This window comes from Heterodontus francisci, chromosome 38 (assembly GCF_036365525.1).
Source record: "Heterodontus francisci isolate sHetFra1 chromosome 38, sHetFra1.hap1, whole genome shotgun sequence".
Classification (NCBI taxonomy): domain Eukaryota; kingdom Metazoa; phylum Chordata; class Chondrichthyes; order Heterodontiformes; family Heterodontidae; genus Heterodontus; species Heterodontus francisci.
In genome coordinates this window covers 45,511,094-45,539,018 of record NC_090408.1, presented here as the reverse complement: position 1 = coordinate 45,539,018, position 27,925 = coordinate 45,511,094, and the positions used below count along the sequence as shown (strand labels likewise).

At 48.2% G+C, this 27,925-nt stretch overlaps 1 protein-coding gene across 2 annotated transcripts in view; it reads left to right on the top strand.

Moving 5' to 3' along the window:
* Window positions 1-3,154: 3,154 nt before the first annotated feature.
* sqor (sulfide quinone oxidoreductase) overlaps window positions 3,155-27,925 on the top strand; it is a 66,892-nt gene continuing 42,121 nt past the window's right edge. The window contains exon 1 of one of the 2 annotated variants that reach the window (XM_068018337.1): window positions 3,155-3,259. Coding sequence is in view for 1 of the 2 variants with exons in the window: in XM_068018336.1 (XP_067874437.1) it covers window positions 3,486-3,498 (13 nt within the window). In the remaining variant the exon portion in view is untranslated. Of the gene's footprint in view, window positions 3,260-3,322; window positions 3,499-27,925 lie in introns of those variants that run through there. The other variant, XM_068018336.1, reaches the window with a different exon arrangement.

The following is a 27,925-nucleotide window of genomic DNA, read 5'->3' as shown; positions in this document are numbered from 1 at the left end:
TCTCCCTCCTCCCCCTTCCCTCTCCCTCCCTCCTCCCCCTTCCCTCTCCCTCCCTCCTCCCCCTTCCCTCTCCCTCCCTCCTCCCCCTTCCCTCTCCCTCCCTCCTCCCCCCTTCCCTCTCCCTCCTCCCCCTTCCCTCCCTCCTCCCCTTCCCTCTCGCTCCCGCCTCCTTCCCTCTCCCTCCCTCCTCCCCCTTCCTCTCCCCTCCCGCCTCCTTCCCTCCCCTCCCCCTTCCCTCTCGCTCCCAGCCTCCTTCCCCTCCTCCCTCCCGCCTCCTCTCCCTCTCCTCCCTCCTCCCCTTCCTCTCCCTCCCGCTCCTTCCCTCTCCTCCCTCCTCCCCCTTCCCCCCTCCCCCTCCTTCTCACCTCACCTTCCCTCTCCCTCCTCCCCCTTCCCTCTCCCTCCTCCCCCCTTCCCTCTCCTCCTCCCCTTCCCTCTCCCTCCTCCCCCCTTCCCACTCCCTCCCTCCTCCCCCTTCCCTCTCCCTCCCTCCTCCCCCCTTCCCTCTCCCTCCTCCCCCTTCCCTCCTCCCCCTTCCCTCCTCCCCTTCCCTCACCCTCCTCCCCCTCCCTCCTCCCCCTTCCCTCTCCCACCTCCCCCATCCCTCTCCACCACCCCCCTTCCCTCACCCTCCTCCCCCTTCCCTCACCCTCACCCACCTCCCCCCTTCCCACTCCCCACCCTCCTCCCCCCTTCCCTCTCCCACCCTCCTCCCCCCTTCCCTCTCCCACCCTCCTCCCCCCTTCCCTCTCCCCCCAACCCTCCCTCCCTCCTCCCCCTTCCCTCTCTCCTCCCCCTCCCTCTCACCTCCCCCCTTCCCTCTCACCTCCCCCTTCCTCCTCCCCCCTTCCCTCTCTCCTCCCTCCTCCTCCCCCTTCCCTCTCCCACCCACCACCCCCAACCCTCTCCTCCCCCTCCCCCTTCCCACCCCTCCCTCCTCCCCCTTCCCACTCCCCCCTCCCCCCCTTCCTCTCCCCCTCCTTCCTCCCCTCCTCTCCCCCTCCCTCTCCCTCCTCCCCCTCCCTCCTCCTCTCCCACTCCCTCTCCCTCCACCCCTCCCTCACCCTCCTCCCCTCTCCCTCCCTCACCCCCCTCCACCCTCCTTCCTCCCCCATCCTCCACCCCTTCCCCACCCAACCCACCTCCTCCCCTCCCCCTCCCCCCTTCCCTCTCCCACCCACCCCCCAACCCTCACCCTCCCTCCTCCCCCCTTCCCTCTCCCTCCTTCCCCCTCCCTCTCCCCCATCACCCAACCCACTCCCCACCCCCTCCCCCCTCTCCCTCCTCCCCCCCTCTCCCCCCCTCCCCACCTCCCCAACCCACCCTCCACCCCCATCCCTCTCCCACCACCCCCCTTCCCTCTCCCTCCCTCTCCCCCCAACCCACTCCACCCTCCTCCCCCCTCCCCCCTTCCCTCTCCCTCCCTCCTCCCCCTTCCCTCCCTCCCTCCTCCCCCCTCCCTCTCTCCACCCCCTCTTCCCTCTCTCCTCCCCCCTTCCCTCTCTCCTCCCCCTTCCCCCTCACCTCCCCCTTCCCCCCTCCCCCCCTTACCCTCTCTCCCCCCCCTCACCCTCTCCCCCCTTCCCTCACCCTCCCTCCTCCCCCCTTCCCTCTCCCTCCCTCCTCCCCCCTTCCCTCTCCCTCCCTCCTCCCCCTTCCCTCTCCCTCCCTCCTCCCCCCTTCCTCTCCCTCCCTCCTCCCCCCTTCCCTCTCCCTCCCTCCTCCCCCCTTCCCTCTCCCTCCCTCCTCCCCCTTCCCTCTCCCTCCCTCCTCCCTCTCTCCTCCCCTCTTCCCTCTCTCCTCCCCCTTCCCCCTCTCCTCCCCCTTTCCCCTCTCCTCCCCTCTTCCCTCTCCTCCCCCTCTTCCCTCTCTCCTCCCCCTTCCTCTCTCCTCCCCTTCCTCCTCCCCCCTTCCCTCTCTCCTCCCCCTTCCCTCTCCCTCCCTCCTCCCCCCTTCCCTCTCCCTCCCTCCTCCCCCTTCCCTCTCCCCCTCCCCCCTTCCCTCCCTCCTCCCCCCTTCCCTCTCCCTCCTCCCCTTCCCTCTCCCTCCCTCCTCCCCTCCCTCCCTCCTCCCCTCTCCCTCCCTCCTCCCTCCCTCCCTCCTCCCCTCTCCCTCCCTCCTCCCTCCCTCCCTCCTCCCCCCTTCCCTCTCCTCCCTCCTCCCTCCCTCCTCCCCCCTTCCCTCTCCCTCCCTCCTCCCCCCTTCCCTCCTCCCCTCTTCCCTCTCTCCTCCCCCTCTTCCCTCTCCTCCCCCTTCCCTCTCTCCTCCCCTCTTCCCTCTCCTCCCCCTTCCCTCTCTCCTCCCCCTTCCCTCCCTCCTCCCCCTTCCCTCCCTCCTCCCCCTTCCCTCCCTCTCTCCTCCCCCTTCCCTCCCTCCCTCCTCCCCTTCCCTCCCTCCCTCCTCCCCCCTTCCCTCTCCCTCCTCCTCCCCCCTTCCCTCTCCCTCCCTCCTCCCCCCTTCCCTCTCCCTCCCTCCTCCCCCCTTCCCTCCTCCCCCTCCCTCTCCCTCCCTCCTCCCCCCCTTCCCTCTCCCTCCTCCCCTTCCCTCTCCCTCCTCCCCTTCCCTCTCCCTCCCTCCTCCCCTTCCCTCTCCCTCCCTCCTCCCCTTCCCCCTCCCTCCTCCCCTTCCCTCTCCCTCCTCCCCTTCCCTCTCCCTCCTCCCCTTCCCTCTCCCTCCCTCCTCTTCCCTCTCCCTCCCTCCTCCCCTTCCCTCTCCCTCCCTCCTCCCCCTTCCCTCTCCCTCCCTCCTCCCCCCTTCCCTCTCGCCTCTCCCTCCCTCCTCCCCCCTTCCCTCTCCCTCCCTCCTCCCCCCTTCCCTCTCCCTCCCTCCTCCCCCCTTCCCTCTCCCTCCCTCCTCCCCCCTTCCCTCTCCCTCCCTCCTCCCCCCTTCCCTCTCCCTCTCCTCCCCCCTCCCCTCCCCTCCTCCCTCCTTCCCTCTCCCCTCCTTCCCTCTCCCCTCCTTCCCTCTCCCTCCCTCCTCCCTCCTTCCCTCTCCCCTCTCCCTCCCTCCTCCCTCCTCCCCTCTCCCCTCTCCTCCCCCTTCCCCCTCTCCTCCTCCCCCTTCCCTCCCTCCCCCTTCCCTCTCCCTCCCTCCTCCCTCCTTCCCCTCTCCTCCCCTTCCCCCCTCTCCTCCTCCTTCCCCCCTCTCCTCCTCCCCCTTCCCTCCCTCCCTCCTCCCCCAGACTGGGCGGGGCGGGGTTTCCGCTGGATTACTCGGGGTTTGCTGTGTCCTGTCCTCTGGGAGTGGAGCCGCTCAGCCGGTAACTGGGGTCGGGGGGGGTTTCCGCCGCCAAACAAACTCGCGATTAAAATCCGCACGGAATCTCCGCTCGCGACCCGGATTCAGATATTGGTTTTGTTCCGGTTCAGACTCGGTATTTCTCTGGAGGAGGTTAAAGGTGGTTTCTCCGGTGATCCCGGGGAGAATGGTGTGGGAGCGGGAGCGGGAGCGGGAAGTGAAGGCCGCCGAGTCTCTGCTGGAGTTGGATGATGGAAGCTGGTGAGAGCAGTGTAGACATTCCAGGATGGGAGAGGTCACTGAGCTGAAACATGAACTCTGCTTCTCTCTGCACAGAGGCTGCTGAACATTTCCACTGTTTCTTGTCTTGGGTTGGACTTCAGTCCCATCAAACTTCAGCTTAGCTTCTGACCCCGTGTCCTCTCCAGACATCCGACATCCACCTCTGTAACATTGCCTCACTACAACCCAACATCAAATATCTCCACCCCTCACCCCTTCCCCTCCCTCCCAGAACCGTGACAGGGTTCCCCTTGTCCTCACTTTTCATCCCACCAGCCTCCATATCCAAAGGATCATCCTCCGCCATTTTCGCCACCTCCAGCGTGATGCCACTACCAGTCGCATCTTCCCCTCCCTTCCCCTGTCAGCATTCCGAAGGGATCGTTCCCTCCGCGACACCCTGGTCCACTCCTCCATTACCCCCCACCACCTCGTCCCCGTCCCAGGGCACCTTCCCTTGCAATCGCAGGAGGTGTAATACCTGCCCATTTACCTCCTCTCTCCTCACTATCCCAGGCCCCAAACACTCCTTTCAGGTGAAGCAGTGATTTACTTGTACTTCTTTCAATGTAGTATACTGTACTCGCTGCTCACAGTGTGGTCTCCTCTACATTGGGGAGACCAAGCGCAGACTGGGTGACCGCTTTGCGGAACACCTCCGCTCAGTCCGCAAGCAGGACCCTGAGCTTCCGGTTGCTTGCCATTTCAACACTCCCCCCTGCTCTCATGCTCACATCTCTGTCCTGGGATTGCTGCAGTGTTCCAGTGAACATCAACGCAAGCTCGAGGAACAGCATCTCATCTACCGATTAGGCACACTACAGCCTGCCGGACTGAACATTGAGTTCAATAATTTCAGAGCATAACAGCCCTCCCATTTTACTTTCATTTTTAGTTATTTTTTCTTCCTTTTTTTTACATTCTTTTTTACGTTTTTTACAATCTTTTTTTTGCATTTATTTCATTTCATCTTAGTTTGTTCAGTTTGCTTACCCACTGTTTTTTTTCAGGTTTGCACTTGCTGCTGTTCAATATTCAGTGTATTCACACCTAATCTGTACTAATGCTTTGTCTTTCAACACACCATTAACATATTGTTTGCCTTTGCTCCGTGACCTTTTGGTCAGCTATGTGGCCTGGTCCAATCTGCACCTTCTCCTTTGTTATCTCTTGCCCCACCCCCACCTCACTTGCTTATAATCTGTGACTTTTCTAATATTTGTCAGTTCTGAAGAAGGGTCACTGACCCGAAACGTTAACTCTGCTTCTCTTTCCACAGATGCTGCCAGACCTGCTGAGTGAGTCCAGCATTTCTTGTTTTTGTTTCAGATTTCCAGCATCCGCAGTATTTTGCTTTTATCAAATATCTGTTGCTGTAACCCTCAGCCATGCCTTTGTCAGCTGCAGACTCACTATTCAAATACTGTCCTGGACAGCCGACATGTTCAGTAAATGTCAGCTGCTCTAAAGCTTTGGGCCCCTCATTGTGCACCATTCTTGCCCACCAGCCCTATCCTCACTGACCTACATTGGCTCCCGGCCCAACACCCTGACTTGAAAATAATCATCCTCGATTTCATTCTTCCATTGCCTCACATCTCCCCCCACAATCTCTGCCTCACATCTCCCCCCACAATCTCCACCTCCCACCATCCCCCCCCCCCACTGCATCGCCTGCCTCCACGCCCCTCGCATCCCCACACCCCCTGGCAGCATCTGTAGAGAGAGATACTGAGATAATGTTCCAAGTCGATGATGACCTTTCCTCAGAATGGATAGATTTTATGTTGATCATTGACCTCGTTTAAACTGAACATAAACACAGTGGTCAGTTCTGTAGATTTTTTGAATATGTTTCCCTGGTCAGTGCAGCAGTATCAATGGGGACTCGGAGAAAGGCTCTGGTTGTGGAGAGTAATTGTTTGTGTTAAAGGCCTTCATTGAATACCCTTCTCTTTTCTCTTTCACTACCTCTTGCAGTGACTGTCTCTCTATGCAGCCTGGCCTAACATAATATACTGTTTGAGAGTTAAAGTTTAAATGTTCGCTTAAAAAAAATTCTCTCAAAGTCATACATTTTCAGGTGCTCCTAAAAGATTATAAAGTCACTTGACAGGACTTTATACCTCATCAATTATATGTGTTGTTGGTTACTATGGTGTAAACTATGTATTTTAACTGAAATTGTGCAACACAATCCCAGCAGGGAGTTGGCAGTGATCTGGAAGATGTGAACTTGTAATTCACAATGCTCTCATCGAGCCATGGAAGGGTTATAACACAATGAGGCCATTCAGCCCATAGTGTCCGTGCCAGCTGTTTGTGAGAGCTACTCAGCTAGTCTCACTCCCCTGCCTTTTCTCCATAGCCTGCCAATGGGAACATTTTCTCTCTCTCTACTCTGTCTTGACCCCTCATGATTTTGAATGCCTATATCAAATCTTCTTTCAGCCTTCTCTTCTCTAAGCCCCAGCATCTCCAATCTAACCTCATAACTGAAGTCCCTCATCCCTGGAACCATTCTTGTAAATCTTTTCTGCATCCTTTCTAAAGAGTGGTGTCCAGAATTGGACGCAATACTCCAGTTGAGGCCGAACCAGTGTTTTATAAAGGTTTACCTTTTATAATTTCCTTGCTTTTGAACTCTATGCCTATTTATAAAGCCCAGGAATGCCGTATGCCTTATTAATCTCTTTTTCAACCTATCGTGCCTTCAATGATTTGTGCACATATTACACAGGTCTCTCTGCTCCTCTACCCCCTTTATTTAATATTTTTTTGTTATTCATTCATGGGATGTGGGCATCGCTGGCCAGGCCAGCATTTATTGCCCGTCCCTAATTGCCCTTAAACTGAGTGGCTTGCTAGGCCATTTCTAAGGCATGTAAGAGTCAACCACATTGCTGTGGATCTGGAGTCACATGTAGGCCAGACCAGGTAAGGACATTAGTGAACCAGATGGGTTTTTACAACAATCAACAATGGTTTCATGGCCATCATTAGACTAGCTTTAAATTCCAGATTTATTAATTGAATTCAAATTCCACCTTCTGCTGTGGTGGGATTCGAACCCATGTCCCCAGAGCAATACCTGGGTCTCTGGGTTACTAGTCCAGTGACAATACCAGTACGCCACCGCCTCTCCTAATTGCCTCTCCTCATTCTTCCTACTAAAATGTATCACTTCACACTTCTCTACATTAAATTTCATCCGCCACGTGTCTATCCATTCTACCAGTCTGTCTATGTCCTCTTGAAGTCTATCACTATCTTCCTTACAGTTCACAATACTTCCAAGTTTTGTGTCATTGGCAAATTTTGAAATTGTGTCCTGTACACCCAAGTCTAGATCATTGATATAGATCAAGAAAAGCAGTGGTACTAATACCAATCTCTGCGGTATGTAAGGACATAAGAAATAGGGGCAGGAGTAGGCCATTCAGCCCCGCCATTCAATACGATCATGGCTAATCTGTCCCAGGCCCCAACTCCTCTTTCGGGCCTGCTCTGCCGAACCCTCGACTCCCCGAGATTTCAAAAATCGATCTACCTCCTCTTGTATGTTGAACACGTGGCTGCAGGGATGGTGTAGGAGTGAGGGTTTTGGTTTCCTGGATAATTGGGGCTCTTTCTGGGGAAGGTGGGACCTCTACAAACAGGATGGTCTTCACCTGGACCAGAGGGGTACCAATATCCTGGGGGGGGAGATTTGCTAGTGCTCTTCGGGGGGTTTAAACTAATTCAGCAGGGGGATGGGAACCTAAATTGTAGTTCCAGTGTACAGGATGTTGAGAGTAGTGAGGTCAGGGATAAGGTTACAAGGACGCAAGAGGGCACTGGCAAGCAAGAACTTGGTTTAAAGTGTGTCTACTTCAACGCCAGGAGCATCCGGAATAAGGTGGGTGAGCTTGCAGCATGGGTTGGTACCTGGGATCTCGATGTTGTGGCCATTTCGGAGACATGGGTAGAGCAGGGACAGGAATGGATGTTGCAGGTTCCGGGATTTAGATGTTTCAGTAAGAACAGAGAAGATGGTAAAAGAGGGGGGGGGGGGGGGTGTGGCATTGTTAATCAAGGAGAGTATTACGGCGGCAGAAAGGACGTTTGAGCACTCGTCTACTGAGGTAGTATGGGCCGAGGTTAAAAACAGGAGAGGAGAGGTCACCCTGTTGGGAGTTTTCTATAGACCTCCGAATAGTTCCAGAGATGTCGAGGAAAGGATAGCGAAGATGATTCTCGACAGGAGCGAGAGTAACAGGGTAGTTGTTATGGGGGACTTTAACTTTCCAAATATTGACTGGAAATACTATAGTTTGAGTACTTTAGATGGGTCAGTTTTTGTCCAGTGTGTGCAGGAGGGTTTTCTGACACAGTATGCAGACAGGCCAACCAGGGGCGATGCCACATTGGATTTGGTACTGGGAAATGAACCCGGCCAGGTGTTTGATTTAGATGTAGGTGAGCACTTTGGTGATAGTGATCACAATTCGGTTAGGTTTACCTTAGCGATGGGCAGGGACAGGTATATACCGCAGGGCAAGAATTATAGCTGGGGGAAAGGAAATTATGATGCGAATAGGCAAGATTTAGGATGCGTAGGATGGGGAAGGAAACTGCAGGGGATGGGCACAATCGAAATGTGGAGCTTATTCAAGGAGCAGCTACTGCGTGTCCTTGATAAGTATGTACCTGTCAGGCAGGGAGGAAGTTGTCGAGCGAGACAGCCGTGGTTTACTAAAGAAGTTGAAGCGCTTGTCAAGAGGAAGAAGAAGGCTTATGTTAGGATGAGACGTGAAGGCTCAGTTAGGGCGCTTGAGAGTTACAAACTAGCCAGGAAGGATCTAAAGGGAGAGCTAAGAAGAGCGAGGAGAGGACACGAGAAGTCATTGGCGGATAGGATCAGGGAAAACCCTAAGGCTTTCTATAGGTATATCAGGAATAAAAGAATGACTAGAGTTAGATTAGGGCCAATCAAGGATAGTAGTGGGAAGTTGTGTGTGGAATCAGAGGAGATAGGGGAAGCGTTAAATGAATATTTTTCGTCAGTATTTACAGTAGAGAAAGAAAATGTTGTCGAGGAGAATACTGAGATACAGACTACTAGGCTAGATGGGATTGAGGTTCACAAGGAGGAGGTGTTAGCAATTTTGGAAAGTGTGAAAATAGATAAGTCTCCTGGGCCAGATGGGATTTATCCTAGGATTCTCTGGGAAGCCAGGGAGGAGATTGCAGAGCCTTTGTCCTTGATCTTTATGTCGTCATTGTCGACAGGAATAGTGCCGGAAGACTGGAGGATAGCAAATGTTGTCCCCTTGTTCAAGAAGGGGAGTAGAGACAGCCCTGGTAATTATAGACCTGTGAGCCTTACTTCGGTTGTGGGTAAAATGTTGGAAAAGCTTATAAGAGATAGGATTTATAATCATCTTGAAAAGAATAAGTTCATTAGCGATAGTCAGCACGGTTTTGTGAAGGGTAGGTCGTGCCTCACAAACCTTATTGAGTTTTTTGAGAAGGTGACCAAACAGGTGGATGAGGGTAAAGCCGTGGATGTGGTGTATATGGATTTCAGTAAGGCGTTTGATAAGGTTCCCCACGGTAGGCTATTGCAGAAAATACGGAAGTATGGGATTGAAGGTGATTTAGTGCTTTGGATCAGAAATTGGCTAGCTGAAAGAAGACAGAGGGTGGTGGTTGATGGCAAATGTTCATCCTGGAGTTTAGTTACTAGTGGTGTACCGCAAGGATCTGTTTTGGGGCCACTGCTGTTTGTCAATTTTATAAATGACCTGGATGAGGGTGTAGAAGGGTGGGTTAGTAAATTTGCGGATGACACGAAGGTCGGTGGAGTTGTGGATAGCGCCGAAGGATGTTGTAGGGTACAGAGGGACATAGATAGGCTGCAGAGCTGGGCTGAGAGATGGCAAATGGAGTTTAATGCGGAAAAGTGTGAGGTGATTCACTTTGGAAGGAGTAACAGGAATGCAGAGTACTGGGCTAATGGGAAGATTCTTGGTAGTGTAGATGAACAGAGAGATCTTGGTGTCCAGGTACATAAATCTCTGAAAGTTGCCACCCAGGTTAATAGGGCTGTTAAGAAGGCATATGGTGTGTTAGCTTTTATTAGTAGGGGGATCGAGTTTCGGAGCCACGAGGTCATGCTGCAGCTGTACAAAACTCTGGTGCGGCCGCACCTTGAGTATTGCGTGCAGTTCTGGTCACCGCATTATAGGAAGGATGTGGAAGCTTTGGAAAGGGTGCAGAGGAGATTTACTAGGATGTTGCCTGGTATGGAAGGAAGGTCTTACGAGGAAAGGCTGAGGGACTTGAGGTTGTTTTCGTTGGAGAGAAGGAGGAGGAGAGGTGACTTAATAGAGACATATAAGATAATCAGAGGGTTAGATAGGGTGGATAGTGAGAGTCTTTTTCCTCGGATGGTGATGGCAAACACGAAGGGACATAGCTTTAAGTTGAGGGGTGATAGATATAGGACAGATGTCAGAGGTAGTTTCTTTACTCAGAGAGTAGTAAGGGTGTGGAATGCCCTGCCTGCAACAGTAGTAGACTCGCCAACTTTAAGGGCATTTAAGTGGTCATTGGATAGACATATGGATGAAAATGGAATAGTTTAGGTCAGATGGTTTCACAGGTTGGCGCAACATCGAGGGCCGAAGGGCCTGTACTGCGCTGTAATGTTCTATGTTCTATTTAGTGACCCAGCCTCCACAACTCTCTGAGGCAGAGAATTCCAGAGATTCACCACCCTCTGAGAGAAGAAATTCCTTCGCATCTCAGTTTTAAATGTGTGACCCCTTATTCTGTAACTATGTTCCCTAGTTCGACATTTCCCCACCAGTGGAAACATATTCTCAACATCTACCCTGTCAAGCCCCCTGAGAATCTTATATGTTTCTACAAGATCACCTCTTATTCTTCTAAACTCCAATGAATAAAGGCCTAACCTGTTCAGCCGTTCTTGATGAAGACAACCCCTTCATCCCAGGAATCAGCCTAGTGAACCTTTTCTGAACTGCCTCCAATACTAGTATATCCTTCTTTAAATAGGGGGATCAAAACTGTACACAGTACTCCAGGTGTGGCCTCACCAACACCCTGTACAGTTGCAACAAGACTTCCCTATTTTTAAACTCTAACCCCCAGTAATAAAGGCCAAAATTCCATTTGCATTTCTAATTACCTGCTGCACCTGCATGCTACCTTTTTGTGTTTCATGTACAAGAACACTCAGATCCCTCTGTACTGCAGTATTTTGTAGTCTTTCTCCATCTAAATAATAATCTGCCTTTTTATTCTTCCTACCAAAGTGGATGACCTCACACTTTCCCACATTGAACTCCAACTTCCAAGTTTTTGCCCACTCACTTAACCTATCTATATCCCTTTGCAGATTCTTTGTGTCCTCATCACAACATGCCTTCCCATCTATTTTTGTATTGTCAGAAAATTTGGATACACTACACTCTGTCCCTTCCTCTAAGTCATTAATATAGATAGTAAATAGTTGAGGCCCTAGGACCGATCCTTGTGGCACCCCACTAGTTACAGCTTTCCAACCTGAAAAAGACCCATTGATCCCGACTCTCTGCCTTCTGTGTGTTAGCCAGTCCTCAATCCATGCCAACACATTACCCCCAATACCCTGAGCTCTTATTTTGTGCAATAACCTTTTATGTGGCACCTTATCAAATGCCTTCTGAAAATCCAAATACACTACTTCTACCGGTTCCCCTTTATCCACTCGGCTTGTTATATCCTCAAAGAACTCTAACAAATTTGTCAAACGTGATTTCCCTTTCATAAAACCATGTTATCTCTGTTTGATTGCATTATGTTTTTCTAAATGTCCTGCTATTTCTTCCTTAATAATGGACTCCAGCATTTTCCCAATGACTGATAAGCTAACTGGTGTGTAGTTTCCTGCTTTCTGTCTCCCTCCTTGCTTGAATAGGGGTGATACATTAACGGTTTTCCAATCCACTGGTACCCTACCTCATTATATATCTGTCACTCAGCAAATTTCCTATTCATGCTGCCACTGTCCCTTTTATTCCATGGGCTTCACCTTTGCTGACAAGCCTGATATGTGGCACTTTATCAGATTCTTTCAGTAGCCATTACCCTCATCAACTCTCTCCATTACCCTCATCAACTCTCTCCATTACCTCTTCAAAAAACTCTATCAAATTAGTTTAAACACAATTTGACCTTAAATCCGTGCTGGTTTTCCTTAATTAATCCACATTTGTCCAAATTATTTGATTTTAAAAAATTAATTCAAGGGATGTGGGCAATGCTGGCCAGGCCATCCCTAATTGCCCTTGAGAAGGGGATGGTGAGCTACCTTCTTGAACCACTGCAGTCCTTGGGGGGTAGGTACACCAATCGTGCTGTTAGGAAGTTCTAGGCTTTTGACCCAGCGACAGTGAAGGAACGGAGATATAGTTCCAAGTCAGGATGGTGTGTGGCTTGGATGGGAACTTGCAGGTGGTGGTGTTCCCATGCATCTGCTATCCTTGTCATTCTAGGTGATAGAGGTTGCGGGTTTGGAAGGTGCTGTCTAAGGAGCCTTGGTGCGTTGCTGCAGTGCATCTTGTAGATGGTACACACTGCTGCCAATGTGTGTTGGTAGTGGAGGGAGTGAATGGCACCCCATCCACAAACAATCAAGTGCGCTGCTTTGTCTTGGATGGTGCTGAGCTTCTTGAGTGTTGTTGGAGCTGCATCCATCCGGGCAAGTGGAGAGTATTCCATCACACTCCTGACTTGTGCCTTGTCGATGGTGGGCAGGCTTTGCGGAGTTGGGAGGTGAGTTACTCGCCACAGAATTCTTAGCCTCTGACCTGCTCTTGTAGCCATGGTATTTATATGGCTGGTCCAGTTCCGTTTCTGGTCAATGGTAACCCCCAGGATGTTGAGAGTGGGGGATTCAGTGATGGTAGTGTTACTGAATGTCAAGGGGAGATGGGTAGATTCTCTTATTGGAGATGGCCATTGCCTGGCATTTGTGTTGCGCAGATGTTAATTGCCACTCATCAGCCCAAGCCTGGATATTGTCCAGGTCTTGCTGCATTTCTACACAGACTGCTTCAGTATCTGAGGAGTCACAAATGGTGCTGAACATTGTGCAATCATCAGCGAACATCCCCACTTCTGATCTTATGATTGAAGGAAGGTCATTGATGAAGTAGCTGAAGATGGTTGGGCCTAGGACACTACCCTGAGGAACTCCTGCAGTGATGTCCTGGAGCTCAGATGATTGACCTCCAACTACCACAACCATCTTCCTTTGCGCTAGGTACGACTCCAACCAGCGGAGAGTTTTCCTCCTGATTCCCATTGACTCCAGTTTTGCTGGGGCTCCTTGATGCCATACTCGGTCAAATGCTGCCTTGACGTCAAGGGCAGTCACTCCCGCCTCATCTCTTGAGTCCAGCTCTTGTGTCCATGTTTGAACCAAGGCTGTAAAGGAGTCCCAGATTATTGTTTCTAAAAGCTTTCCCACTACCGAGGTTAAACTGATCGACCTGTAGTTGTTGGGTTTATCCTTGCACTCTTTTCTGAACATGGGTGTAACTTTGCAATTCTCCATTCCTCTGGCATCACCCCTGTATCTATGGAAGATTGGAAGATTATGGCCTGCGCCTCCACAATTTCCACCCTTCGTTCTCTCAGTATCCTCATTCATCTGATCCGGTCCTGGTGACTTATCAACTTTAAGTACAGCCAGCCTTTCTAATATCTCCTCTTTATCAATTTTTAGCCCAACCAGTGTCTCAACTGCCTCCTCTTTCACTACGATTTTGGCATTATCTCCTTCCTTGGTAAAGTCAGATACAAAGTACTCATTTAGTACCTCAGCTATGCAGTCTGCCTCCACGTGTAATCCCCTTTTTGGTTCCTAATCGGCTGCACTCCTCCTCTTACCACCCTTTTACTATCTCTATGCCTATAGAAGATCCCCAGAGGATTGACGCACTTGTAACTTCACAGAATTGTTTCAATGTAGAAGGAGGCCATTCGACCCATCGTGTCAGCACTGGTTCTCCAAAAGAGCAACTTCCTCAGTTCCATTCCCCTGCCTTCTCTCCATAACCCTGCACATTCTTCCTTTTCATATAAGTGTCTAATTGCTTTTTGAATGCTTCAATTGAACCTGCCTCCACCACATTCTCAGGCAGCGCATTCCAGACCTTAACCACTCGCTGCGCGTAAAAGCTTTTCCTCATGTCACTTTTGCTTCTCTTACTCAATACTTTAAATCTGTGCTCTCTTGTTCTTGATCCTTCCATGAGTGGGAACAGTTTCTTTCTATCTACTCTGTCCAGACCCCTCATGATTTTGAACATCTCTCTATCAAATCTCCTCTCAGCCTTCTCTTCAAGGAAAACAGTCCTAACTTCTCCAATCTGTCTTCATAACTGAAATTCTTCATCCCTGGAACCATTCTCATGAATCTTTTCTGTACTCTCTCCAATGCCCTCTAGCCTTTCTTAAAGTGTGGCACCCAGAACTAGACACAATACTCCAGCTGAGGCCGAACTATTGTCTTATACAAGTTCAACATAACCTCCTTGCTCTTGTACTCTATGCCCCTATTAATAAAACCCAGGATACTGTATGCTTTATTAACAGCTCTCTCAACCTGTCCTGCCACCTTCAATGACTTATGCACATATACACCCAGGTCCCTCTGCTCCTGCACCCACTTTAGAATTGTCGCCTTTATTCTTTATTGTCTCTCCATATTCTTCCTGTCCAAATGAATCACTTCACATTTCTCTGTATTGAAATTCATCTGCCACCTGTCTGCCCATTCCACCAACTTGTCTATATCCTTTTGAAGTTCTACACCATCCTCCTCACATTTCACAATGCTTCCAAGTTTCGTATCATCTGCAAACTTTGAAATTGTGCCCTGTACACCAATGTCTAGGGTCATTAATATTGATCAGGAATAGCAAGGGTCCCAACACTGACCCCTGGGAAACTCCACTACAAACCTTCCTCCAGCCCGAAAAACATCCATTAACCACTACTCTTTGTTTCCTGTCACTCAGCCAATTCCGTATCCATGTTGCTATCATCCCTTTTATTCCATGAGCTATAACTTTATTCACAAGTCTGTTGTGTGGCACTGTACCAAATGCCTTCTGAAAGTTAATGTACACCACATCAACAGCATTGCCCTCATCAACCCTCTCTGTTACCTCCTCAAAAAACTCCAGCAAGTTAGTTAAACAGGATTTTCCCTTAAGAAATCCATGCTGGCTTTCCTTAATTAACCCACATTTGACCATTGGGGAAATCCAAAGAGACTGACAGAAAGGAATAGAATCTTGGAGGGGCGAGAGCAAGGAAAGCAGAGAGAGGGTCACACAATTTCCAGTGTGATTTGACCCTCAACCCTGCTCGCTGGATCTTTCTCTGTAATGTCCCTAATTTGCCTTGAGAAAGTGGTGAGCTGCCTTCTTGAAGCCTGCAGTCCATTTGATGCATGTACACCCACAGTATTGTAAAGGTGCTATATCAATGCAAATCCTTGGGCAACATGGAAGGAGCTTTACTGCACATCTGGCTATTCTGCATCTTATCTGGAAGTATGTCAATACCTGAGAAAATACAGTGTTTCAAATATCTGCATCATTCTGTCTCATTTCTAATCCCAATCATTGGGCTGTGGGCTGGCTGCACTGTTAACATGTTCCCTTCACACAATGATATATTCACTGCTGGGTGCTGTAGGAGTGAGACCACACCTTGGAGTACGGGGCAGCATGTAGGCGAGGGATTCCCTCCCTCGCTATTACAGTTCGGAGATTGACTGGATTATGATTTCATTTCTTGTAAAGCTTGAATACACTGATAATGAGAGCTGCAGGATGTGCTGAGCACTCTGTGTAGTTGTTAGAATTAATAATACTGAGTGAACTGGGATGAAAGTGTAATTGTTGCTGTGGGGGCAGTGTAGGATTTGAATATGGAGCAGGCATTGTGGTCAGGAATGTCGATTCTGGGATGGTGGTGACAGCCACTGTTACCTCTTTTTCTTGGCTGCCTGTCACTGCACTTTTACCCCTCTGAGTTTTCAAACATTTCTGTATGGCGGACCTTTGTAAAGAGTGATGTCCTTTGATATCTATAGAGGTCTCAGTCACTCCCAGTGTTCCCCTGTCCTAACTTTCAAATGAATGGTAGTTGTCCCAAGGAAAGATGTGACATCGTTGTGTTGAATATGTTCTCAATTATTATATGGAAGTGATATGCTAGGAATCAACGAATGCAGGAAAATGACAGAATTCTGGAGATTGCTCGTTTAGCAACAACTGCTTGCAATTATACAGTGCCTTTTAACATAATAAAACATCGCTAGGTGCTTCACAGGAGACAGATATAATCTGGTGATTTGTACAGAGCCCTGTGTTCTGCAGAGGTCAGTTTGGAAATCTGAAGCTCTCGCTAATCGTGGGAGCTGTTTATGTCCGTCTGATGGTTTCTCTGCTGTCTTTGAATGGACTGATCACTGCTCTGTGTGCATGCTTTGTGCCATCTGCCTTAGATTGTATAAGGGGAAAGAGGACACACAATGAAAAACATTGGATGAAAAATAAGTGTTGTTAGGCACATCATTACTTGTCTGCTGGGGTTGTGACTGGTTTGGGCTGTGTGGCACTCATTGGATTATCGGGAAAGCACTTGTCATGAGCAGAAAACGCCGTAAACGCATGACAGGTCAGAAAGGACCAGGTTAAAAGGTAGGCTTCCGATGTCATCATTGGAGAGCTGGCAATTTTGACAAAGCATTTGTCCACAAAACTTTACCTTGTCTTTCGATAACAACAACTTATACAGTGCCTTTAATGTAATAAAACATCCCAAGGTGCTCTACAGCAGCATTATAAAACAAAGTATGACACTGAACCACAAAAGGAGAGAATAGGTCAGATGACCAAAAGCTTGGTCAAGGATGTAGGTTTTATGGAGTGTCTTAAAGGAGGAAAGTGAGGTGCAGAGGTGTAGGGAGGATATTCTAGAGCTTGGGGCCCAGGCAACTGAAGGCCTAGCCATCATTGGTGGAGCGATTAAAATAGGGGATGCTCAAGAAGCCAGAATTAGCGGAGCACAGATATCTGAGAGTTGTAGGGCTGGAGGAGATTACAGAGATAGGGAGGGCAAGGCCATGGAGGGGTTTGAAAACAAGGATGAGAATTTTAAAATCAAGATGTTGTTTGACCAGAAGCCAATCTAGGTCAGTGAGCACAGGGGGATAGAGAAACAGGAGCAAGTGGTCAGACTTAGGACACGGGCAGCAGAATTTTGGATGACCTGAAGATTACAGAGAGAACATGGGAAACCAGTCAGGAGTGCATTGGAATAGTCCTGTCTAGAATTTCAGCAGCAGATATGCTGAGATGGGGCAAAGTTGGACAATGTTATGGGGGTGGAAATAGACTGTCTTAGTGATGGCACAAATATGAGGTCAGAAGCTCATCTTGGAGTCAAATGTGACACCAAGACTGGTTTAGCCTCAGGCTGTTGCCAGGGAGAGGGATGGAGTCTGTAGCTAGGGAATAGTGTTTGGAGTGGGAACCGAAAATAATGGCTTCAGTCGTCCCACTATTTAAGTGGAGGAAATTCCTTTTCATCCAGTACTGGATATTGGATAAGCAGTCTGATAATTTAGCAACAGTGGAGGAGTGGAGAGAATTAGTGGTGAGGTAGAGCTGAGTGTTAGCGTACATGTGAAAACTAACGCTGTGCTTTAGGATGATATCGCCAAGGGGCAGCATGTAGATGAAAACTAGGAAGGGGTCAAGGATCGATCTTTGGGGGACACCAGAGGTAATGGTACAGGAGCAGGAAAAGAAGACATTGCAAGTGATTGTGTGGCTACTATTAGATAGATAAGAATGGAGCCAGGTGAGAGCAGTCCCTCCCAGCTGGACATAGGTAGAGAGGTGTTGGAGGAGGATGGAGTGTTCAACCATGTCAAAGGCTGCAGACAGGTAGAGAAGGACAAGAAGGGAAAGCTTCTTAGAAGTGAAAACTGATTATTTCCAACATTTTCTGTTTTTTTTCTTTTTCTGTCATTTGAATCCTGATTATAACCCAGAAAGGAACTTTGATTTTAAACTGACAAGCCTTTGCTTTTCGAGAAATTGATGTAGCAAAGAAGAGCTCTTCTGGTGTAAAAGATTAGTTTGCAGGAGGATGGTGTAAAGGTTTTGCTGCTGAGTGGGGATCAGGGCCAGGTTGTATTTATAGTGGAATTAGCCTGAGTAAAGTTCTAAGTAAAGCTACCTTCTGTCTATTGTAAATTTAAATTCTTGTTTCTTACTGCTGCGTGCTCTTGGAGCTGCAAGTAACTTAACTTGCACCAGTTCCCTGACATGTATTCTCTTTATCAAAGTAGATATAACAGACTGTGCTTGTGTACACATCAGTTCTTACTAAAAACACTTTTTATACCTAAAGCTTATCCATATTTAAAATGCAGAAGGTAATTCAGGAGTTGTTTACATACAGATGTGCTTTTGCTTTTGGAATTTTTTCTTCTTCAATTTTTTTTTGCCCTTGACTTCATTTCTTATTTCCTGCTTTAAATGGATCATTAATTTTTCTTTTATTTATTCAAGGATGTTCAGGAATAAATGAGTCATTTTCAAGTTGGCAGCTGTTACTAGTGGATTGTCACAAGGATCAGTTCTTGGTTCTCATCTATTTTTCTTCTCTTCTTTGGCCTCCTTGTCTCGGGAGACAATGGGTAAGTGCCTGGAGGTGGTCAGTGGTTTGTGGAGCAGCACCTGGAGTGGCTATAAAGGCCAATTCTAGAGTGACAGACTCTCCCACAGGTGCTGCAGATAAAATTGGTTGTCGGGGCTGTTACACAGTTGGCTCTCCCCCTGCGCTTCTGTCCTTTTTCCTGCCAACTGCTAAGTCTCTTCGACTCGACACACTTTAGCCACACCTTTATGGCTGCCCACCAGCTCTGGTGAACGCTGGCAACTGACTCCCACGACTTGTGATCAATGTCACAGGATTTCATGTCGCGTTTGCAGACGTCTTTAAAGCGGAGACATGGACGGCTGGTGGGTCTGATACCAGTGGTGAGCTCGCTGTACAATGTGTCTTTGGGGATCCTGCCATCTTCCATGCGGCTCACATGGCCAAGCCATCTCAAGCGCCGCTGACTCAGTAGTGTGTATAAGCTGGGGATGTTGGCCGCCTCGAGGACTTCTGTGTTGGAGATACGGTCCTGCCACCTGATGCCAAGGATTCTCCGGAGGCAGCGAAGATGGAATGAATTGAGACGTCGCTCTTGGCTGACATACGTTGTCCAGGCCTCGCTATTTACAATCTATATTAATGACTTAGATGAGGGGCTTGAGTGTAATGTATCCAATTTACTAATGACACAAAGCTGGGCATAAAAGTAAGTGGTGAGGAGCATGCAAAGAGTCTGCAAAGGGACATAGACTTAAGTGAGTGGGCAATGAGGTGATGGAGTATAATGTGGAGAGATGTGACATTCACTTTGGTCGAAAGAATAGAAAGTCAGAATATTTTTTAAATGGTAAGAGACTTTTAAATGTTAGTTTCTTTTACAAGAAACCGAGTTAGCATGCAGGTACAAAGCAAGTAATTAGGAAGGCAAATGGCATATTGGCCTTTATTGCAAGGGGGTTGGAGTACAAGAATGAAGATGTCTTTCTGCAGTTGTATGGGGCTTTGGTGTGACCACATCTGGAGCACTGTATGCCGTTTCTGTCTCCTTACCTAAGGAAGGATATACTTGTGTGACAGAAGCCACACCTGCCAAATGGAAACATATTAATTTTGCCATATGGAAGACTATTTGAACTGTTACTGGACCTTGAGCACAACTTGTTTAAAAAGACCACAGGGCATTCGCTGAAGACATGGCTGCACATCTGCATTCTGAGTGACAGTTGCCTAGAGAGACAACAGGAGTGCTCCCTGATTCAGTTAGCCAGATGGGTTTTGTCAATAGTGATGATCAAAAGTCAATGAGAGTCATTGTCTGTGCAAGAGCCAGCATTCCACCCCCCCTCCCCCCCGCCACTGAGTGCATCTCATAACCTTTGAAGAATCAACAAACCTTGCAGGCGATGCTGTCTCAAACGAAGAGCTAGTCACATGACTAACCTGCCGGTCAAGCTGGGAATTGATTGAATTGTGCTAACAGTAAAGTTTTGAGACAGACGGCTTTTGAAGACCAAAGAGAAACATAGGGCTGAATTTTACGCTGCCCCAGCAGGTCGGATGGTGGTGTGGGGGCGGTGTAAAATTGAACGGGAGGCTCCGGGAGGCCTACCCGCCCCGCTTCCGCATATGGCCAAGGTTATGGCGTCAGGCGGGTTGGGGGGTGGGAAACTGCCTGCCTGCCCGAGGCCAATTAAGGCCCTTAAGTGGCGACTTAACAGTCCTCGCCCGGCTCCACGGGTATTTTACCCATGACAAGCAGGGGTGCTGGGAACCTGAAAGGCTGCCCAGCGATAGCTGCTGGCCTTTCCTGCTCCAGCCGGCAGGGGGGGGGGGGGGGGGGGCGGTGGCATGGCAGTCAGGCACAGGGTGCCCGATTGAGGGCCGCCCTCGCCTCCCAACCCACCCTCGGAACCCAAGATGCCCCCCTCCCCTCAAACGACCACTCCAGCCTCACCAGGGAAGGACCGATCCCCCTGGTGAGGCAACCCCTACTTACCTTCCTTCCAGGCTCCCTGGCGTCGGCTGGACTGCAGTCCCAGCAGCGGCCACCGCTCCTGGTGCCGCTGCTGGGACTAAGAGCTGCCGGCCCGCTGATTGGCCGGCAGCTCACTGAGGCGGGACCTCCTCCCTCAAATGGGTGCAAGTCCCGCTTCGGGACAATTAAAGCCCAGGGACCTGTAAAATGTGGGACGGATCCCCGGTCTAGGCGGAAGCGGGTTTGCCACCGACTTACACATCAGTGGCAAATTCCCATCCGCCTAAGGTAAAATCCAGCCCTCTGTCTCTCTCTCTGTCTCTCTCTCTCTCTGTCTCTCTCTCTCTCTCTGTCTCTCTCTCTCTCTGTCTGTCTCTCTCTGTCTCTCTCTGTCTCTCTCTGTCTCTCTCTGGCTCTCTCTCTCTGGCTCTCTCTCTCTGGCTCTCTCTCTCTGGCTCTCTGTCTCTGGCTCTCTGTCTCTGGCTCTCTGTCTCTGGCTCTCTCTCTGTCTCTGGCTCTCTCTCTGTCTCTGGCTCTCTCTCTGTCTCTGGCTCTCTCTCTGTCTCTGGCTCTCTCTCTGTCTCTGGCTCTCTGGCTCTCTCTCTGTCTCTGGCTCTCTGGCTCTCTGGCTCTCTGGCTCTCTCTCTGGCTCTCTGTCTCTGGCTCTCTGTCTCTGGCTCTCTGTCTCTGGCTCTCTGTCTCTGGCTCTCTGGCTCTCTGGCTCTCTGGCTCTCTCTCTGGCTCTCTGGCTCTCTGGCTCTCTGGCTCTCTCTCTGTCTCTGGCTCTCTGGCTCTCTGGCTCTCTCTCTGTCTCTGGCTCTCTGGCTCTCTCTCTCTCTGGCTCTCTGGCTCTCTCTCTCTCTGGCTCTCTGGCTCTCTCTCTGTCTCTGGCTCTCTCTCTGTCTCTGGCTCTCTGTCTCTGGCTCTCTGGCTCTCTGGCTCTCTGGCTCTCTGGCTCTCTGGCTCTCTCTCTGGCTCTCTGGCTCTCTGGCTCTCTGGCTCTCTCTCTGTCTCTGGCTCTCTGGCTCTCTGGCTCTGTCTCTGGCTCTCTGGCTCTCTGGCTCTCTCTCTCTGGCTCTCTGGCTCTCTCTCTCTCTGGCTCTCTGGCTCTCTCTCTGTCTCTGGCTCTCTCTCTGTCTCTGGCTCTCTCTCTGTCTCTGGCTCTCTCTCTGTCTCTGGCTCTCTCTCTGTCTCTGGCTCTCTGGCTCTCTCTCTGTCTCTGGCTCTCTGGCTCTCTCTCTCTCTGGCTCTCTGGCTCTCTCTCTGTCTCTGGCTCTCTCTCTGTCTCTGGCTCTCTCTCTGTCTCTGGCTCTCTGTCTCTGGCTCTCTCTCTGTCTCTGGCTCTCTCTCTGTCTCTGGCTCTCTGGCTCTCTCTCTGTCTCTGGCTCTCTCTCTGTCTCTGGCTCTCTCTCTGTCTCTGGCTCTCTCTCTGTCTCTCGCTCTCTCTCTGCCTCTCGCTCTCTCTCTGCCTCTCGCTCTCTCTCTGCCTCTCGCTCTCTCTCTGCCTCTCGCTCTCTCTCTGCCTCTCGCTCTCTCTCTGCCTCTCGCTCTCTCTCTGCCTCTCGCTCTCTCTCTGCCTCTCGCTCTCTCTCTGCCTCTCGCTCTCTCTCTGCCTCTCGCTCTCTCTCTGCCTCTCGCTCTCTCTCTCTGCCTCTCGCTCTCTCTCTCTGTCTCTCGCTCTCTCTCTCTGTCTCTCGCTCTCTCTCTCTGTCTCTCGCTCTCTCTCTCTGTCTCTCGCTCTCTCTCTCTGTCTCTCGCTCTCTCTCTCTGTCTCTCGCTCTCTCTCTCTGTCTCTCGCTCTCTCTCTCTGTCTCTCTGTCTCTGTGTCTCTTTCAAACAAGTTTGAAAGTGTGCACTGGGCCCCAATGAGAACTGCAAGATTTAACTTCAATCAAAGACTTTACATCCAACCCAAAACCAGTAACTGAATTTCCATCTACTACTTCAAACCTTCCCCCTTTAATTCTTTCTCCTCCTCTGTCTCTATTTGTGTGTGTATTTATCGCATATGCATGCTAGTGTGGTCGTGTTGCATATTTTTAGTAGTTTTAACCTTTCTTGTTTAAACCTGAGAAAACCTGTCTGGCACAGTGGCGCAGTGGTTAGCACCGCAGCCTCACAGCTCCAGCGACCCGGGTTCAATTCTGGGTACTGCCTGTGTGGAGTTTGCAAGTTCTCCCTGTGTCTGCATGGGTTTCCTCCCACAAGCTAAAAGACTTGCAGGTTGGTAGGTAAATTGGCCATTATAAATTGCCCCTAGTATAGTTAGGTAGTAGGGAAATATAGGGACAGTGGGGATGTGGTAGGAATATGGGATTAGTGTAGGATTAGTATAAATGGGTGGTTGATGGTCGGCACAGACTCGGTGGGCCGAAGGGCCTGTTTCAGTGCTGTATCTCTAAACTAAACTAAAACTAATTACAATTAGAGAGCAGTGAGCAAGGACTTCCTGAGGAGAAGCTAAAAACATGGTGTTTTAAAAGTTAAGCCCTGTTACGGCCAAAGGAAAAGGGCAAGAGGGGAGCCTGAGACCCCTTCCTCACCTGGTCTAACACTTGCCTTAGAAGGGGTGCAGCAAAGTTTCACTAGATTGATTCCTACGATGTGAGGGTTGCCCTACGGGGAGAGATCAAGTAGAATGGACCTATACTGTCTAGAAGTTTGGGTGGCACAGTGGCGCACCTCACAGCTCCAGCGACCCGGGTTCAGTTCTGGGTACTGCCTGTGCGGAGTTTGCAATTTCTCCCTGTGACCGTGTGGGTTTCCGCTGGGCGCTCCGGTTTCCTCCCACAGCCAAAGACTTGCAGGTTGATAGGTAAATTGGCCGTTGTAAATTGCCCCTAGTGTAGGTAGGTGGTAGGAGAATTGAGGGAAGGTGGGGATGTGGTAGGGAATATGGTATTAATGTAGGATTAGTATAAATGGGTGGTTGATGGTTGGCACAGACTCGGTGGGCCGAAGGGCCTGTTTCAGTGCTGTATCTCTCTCTAATAGTAAAGTTCAGAAGAATGAGAGGTGATCTTATTGAAACATATAAGATTTTGAGAGGGCTTGACAGGGTAGATGCTGAGAGGATGTTTCCCTTGGCTGGAGAGTCGAGAGTTGGGGGTCACAGTCTCAGAATAAGGGGATAGTCATTTCACACTGAGATGCAGGAGGAATTTTGTCGCAGAGCTGTGGATACTCAGTTGTTGAGTATATTCAAGGATGAGATCAATATATTTTTGGACTTCAGTGGAATCAAGGAATATGGGAAGCAGGTAGGTGGATTGAGGATGAAGATACAAATGACTGTATTGAATGATGGAGCAGGGTGTATGGCCTACTCCCATACCTGTTTCTTATGTTATCATATCTGTGCCACATGCCCCTTGTTGATCTAGGTGGGCTTTCATGTTGTAGAATCTGCAGCATGAGGGGGAACAGAGATGCAGACACAGACCCTTTTTAAATTGTTTTCAGGCTAGCATGGGACCAGGATCCACTAACTGAATTCCTTAATGCTCTTCTTTATACTGGAACCAGCAGGCTTGTGGACACAATTGTGATTCATAATCAGAATTTGAGTTCTAGAATGAACTCATTTGTAGTTTTCTAGTAAACAAATATTTGAGTTGGAATCATCCTTTGTGTGATCTGAGGGGCATTTTAGCAGTGAGTGTTAAAGGCGATGCTGCTGTAACTGTGTGGTTGGTATTGAATTTCTCATGTCGTGAAAAGATTATTTCTGGTAAAAAGTCATAAAATTAAATGATTTGTAAAAAAATTGGCTCAACTTGCTGTAGGCCAGGTGCTTAGAACTGTAAATTACTGTGGTGGACAATGTTACATTTAACAGGTTCAAGAAATCAAGTATTTAGCGCTAAGAAATTTGATGTGATTGAGGAAATGAGCAGCCATTTACTTCCCAAAGAGTTTGTAGGAGATCTGTGGGATGTGATGCACCTTGGCAGGAAGAATGAGGAGGGGCAATATAAAATAAATGGTAGAATTTCAAAACGGGGTGCAGAAATTTGTGTATGTACACAAATCCTTGAAGGTGGCAGGGCAAGTTGAGAAATCCAAGAATTCCACATTGTTTTTTATTAATTGAGGCATAGATTACAAAAGCAAGAAATTATGCTAAACCTTTATAAATCACTGAATAGGCTCAGCTGGATTATTGTCTTCAATTCTGGGTATCGCACTTTAGGAAGTATGTCAGGAGTTTGGAGAGGGTGCAAAGCAGATTTATTGGAATGCTCCTGGTGAAGAGAGACAGGAGAAGCTGGAATTGTTCTCAAAGCAGAGTACGTTTAGGGAAGATTTGATCGAGGTTTTCAAAAGCACGAAGGGTTCTGATAGAATAAATAAAGACAAACTGTTTCCAATGATTGAAGTGTCAACAAGCTGAAGTCACAGATTTAAGGTAATTTGTAAAAGAACCAGAGGTGGCATGAGAAGAAATGTCTTTACACAGCAAGTTATGATATGGGATGATTGCCTGAAAGGGTGGTGGAAGGTGATTCAATAATAACTTTCAAAAGGATTTGGATAAACACTTAAAAAGAAGTTGCAGGGCCATGGGGAAGGAGCAGGAGAGTTGGTTAACTGAATAGCTATGTGTTATAAAATTCAATGATTCCATCTCTGAAACTTTGCCGAACAGTTGAGCATAACTTCTTGCAATAAGAGGACTCATTGGACAAAGATTCAGTAATGTTGAGAAGACAATCGAGCAATAGATTGGTTCCGAAGAAGGGTCACTGACCCGAAACGTTAACTCTGCTTCTCTTTCCACAGATGCTGCCAGACCTGCTGAGTGGTTCCAGCATTTCTTGTTTTTATTTTATATTATAATAGATTGGTTTTGCTGAGAGCAGGTTGTTTGGCACAGACTGTGGTCGTTGTGGGGGATGTTGTTGTAAAATAATACGTCTAGGGTTTGAAGCAGTGAGCATCAGTAGGAAAGTTAACTATCAAATCTATCTTTGTATTGAATTATTAATGTTACATACTTTCTATTTAATTTTAAGTTTATTAAAATACCTTTCTTCACCTGCACCAACTTGCTTTCTTTTCGCAAATTAATTTAATATTTTGGAGATGGAAAATGCTTTGAGTGTGAGTCCCAAAGCTGTGTTGCCTCGGGTCTGGAGAGGATCCTGGAGTGGGAGGGGAAAGATCCAGTTGTTGTGGTTCACGTGGGTACCAATGGCATAGGTGGGGTTAAGAAAGAGGTTCTGCCAAGGGAGCATGAGCAGCTAGGGGCTAAATTAAAAAGCAGAACCACAAATCTCTGGATTACTACCTGAGCCACAAGTAAACTGGCACAGGGTCAATAAGTTCAGAGAGTTGAATGCATGGCTCAAAGATTGTTTTGGGAGGAATGGATTTTGATTCATGGGGTGCTGATACCAGTACTAGGGAAAGAGGGAACTGTCCTGTTGGGACAAGCTTCACTTGAACTGTGCTGGGACCAGTGTCCTGACAAATCAAATAACTAGGGTTGTAGAGAGGGCTTTAATTATTGGGGTGAGAGTTCAAGTGAGGGAAAATTTAGCAAGTTAGAGAGAAAGGATAAGGATAGACGTGTAGGGTAGCGATACCGGTTATGATAGCCAGAATGTGACAGGAAGGGGTAGAATGCGCAAACATAAGAGTGCACCAGCAAGCAGGGTCAGAATAGGGGAAAAATGGTAAAAAGACATGTATCTGAATGTACACAACATTCGTAACAAGATAGAAGAATTGATGACACAAATAAAAATAAATGGGTATGATCCGATGGCCATTACAGAGATGTGGTTGCAAGGTGACCAAGACTGGGAACTGAACATTCAGGGGTACTTGACATTTTGAAAGAATAGGCAGAAAGGAAAAGTAGGTGGCGTAGCTCTGTTAATAAAGGATGAAATCAGTACAGTGGCGAGAAATAATCTTGGCTTGGAAGATAAAGATATATTATCAGTTTGGGTGGAGATAAGAAATAGCAAGGGAAAGAAGTTACTGGTGGGAGTAGTTTATCGGCCTCCTAACAGAAACAACACTGTAGGACAGAATATAAATCAAGAATTAATAAGGGACTTGTAAGAAAGGTACTGCAATAATCATGGGCAACGTTAAACTTCATATGGATTGGGCAAATCTAATTGTCAAAGGTAACCTTGAAGACGAGCTAATAGAGTATGTTCTGAACAATTTCTTAGCGCAATACTCTGTGGAACCAACCAGAGAACAGGCTATTTTAGACTGGGTAATGTGTAATGAAACAGGATTAACTAATGATCTCATAATAAAGGATCCTCTAGGGAAGAGTGGTCAGAGCATGATAGAATTTTACATTCAGTTTGAGGGTAAGAAACTTGAATTTGAAACTATTGTCTTAAACTTAAAGGCAATTGCAAAGATTTAAAGGTTGAGTTGACTAACGTGGCCTGGAAAAATAGATTAAAATGTAAGATGGTAGACAGCAGTGGAAGACATTGAAGGAGATATTTCATAATTCTCAACAAAGGTGTATGCCATTGAGAAAGAAAGACTCTGAGAAAGATGAACCATCTGTGGCATGCAAAGATTAGTGGTAGGCCAGATTGTTGGGAAAATTTTAGAAACCAGTAAAGGATGACTTAAAAAGGATGGTGAAAATAGATTGTAACTAAACTAGCAAAAAATATAAAAACAGACAGTAAGAGCTTCTACAAGTATATAAAAAGGAAGAGAGTAGCTAAAGTAAACATTAGATGAGACTGGGGAATTAATAATGGCAAATAAGGAAATGTCATAGACATTGAATATATCTGTCTTCATGGTAGAAGACAATAAAAGCATCCCAATAATAGTAGAAAATCAGGGGGAAAAGGTAAGGGAGGAACTTAAAACAATCACTATTACTAGAAAAAAAGTACTAGGAAAGCTAATGGGACTAAAGGCTGACAAGTCCCCTGGCTCTGATGGTCTGAGGGTCTTAAAAGAAGTAGCTGCAGAGATAGTGGATGCATTGGTTATAATCTTCAGAAATTCCCTAGATTCTGGAAAAGTCCCAGCAGATTGGAAAACTGCAAATGTAATGTCCCCATTGAGGAAAGGAGAGAGACAAATAGCAGGAAACTATAGGCCAGTTAGCCTAACAAGTCATTGGGAAAGTGCTAGAATTCATTATCAAGGAAGTAGTAGCAGAATATTTCAAAATTCGCAATACAATCAGACAGAATCAACATGGTTTTATGAAAGGGAAATTGTGTTTGACAAATTTATTAGAGTTCTTTGAGGATGTAACAAGCAGGGTGGATAAAGGGGAACCAGTAGATGTAGTGTATTTGGATTTCCAAAAGGCATTCGATAAGGTGCCACATGAAAGGTTACTACACAAGATAAGAGCCTGTAGTGTTGGGTTTAATATATTATGGATAGAGGATTGGCGAACTGAAAAGAGAGTTGGTATAAATGTGTCATTTTCAGGTTGGCAGACTGTAATTAGTGGGGTGCCACAGGGATCCAGTGAAGGGACTTGAACTATTTACAATCTATATTAATGACTTGGATGACCGAGTGGATTGTAGCCAAATTTGCAGAACGATACAAAGATAGGTGGGGAAACAGGTTGTGAGAAGGCCATAAAGTCTAAAAAGGGATGTGAATAGGTTAAGTGAGATAGGTTAATGATAGGATGTGGAATAGGTTAAGTGAGTGGGCAAAAATCTGGCAGAT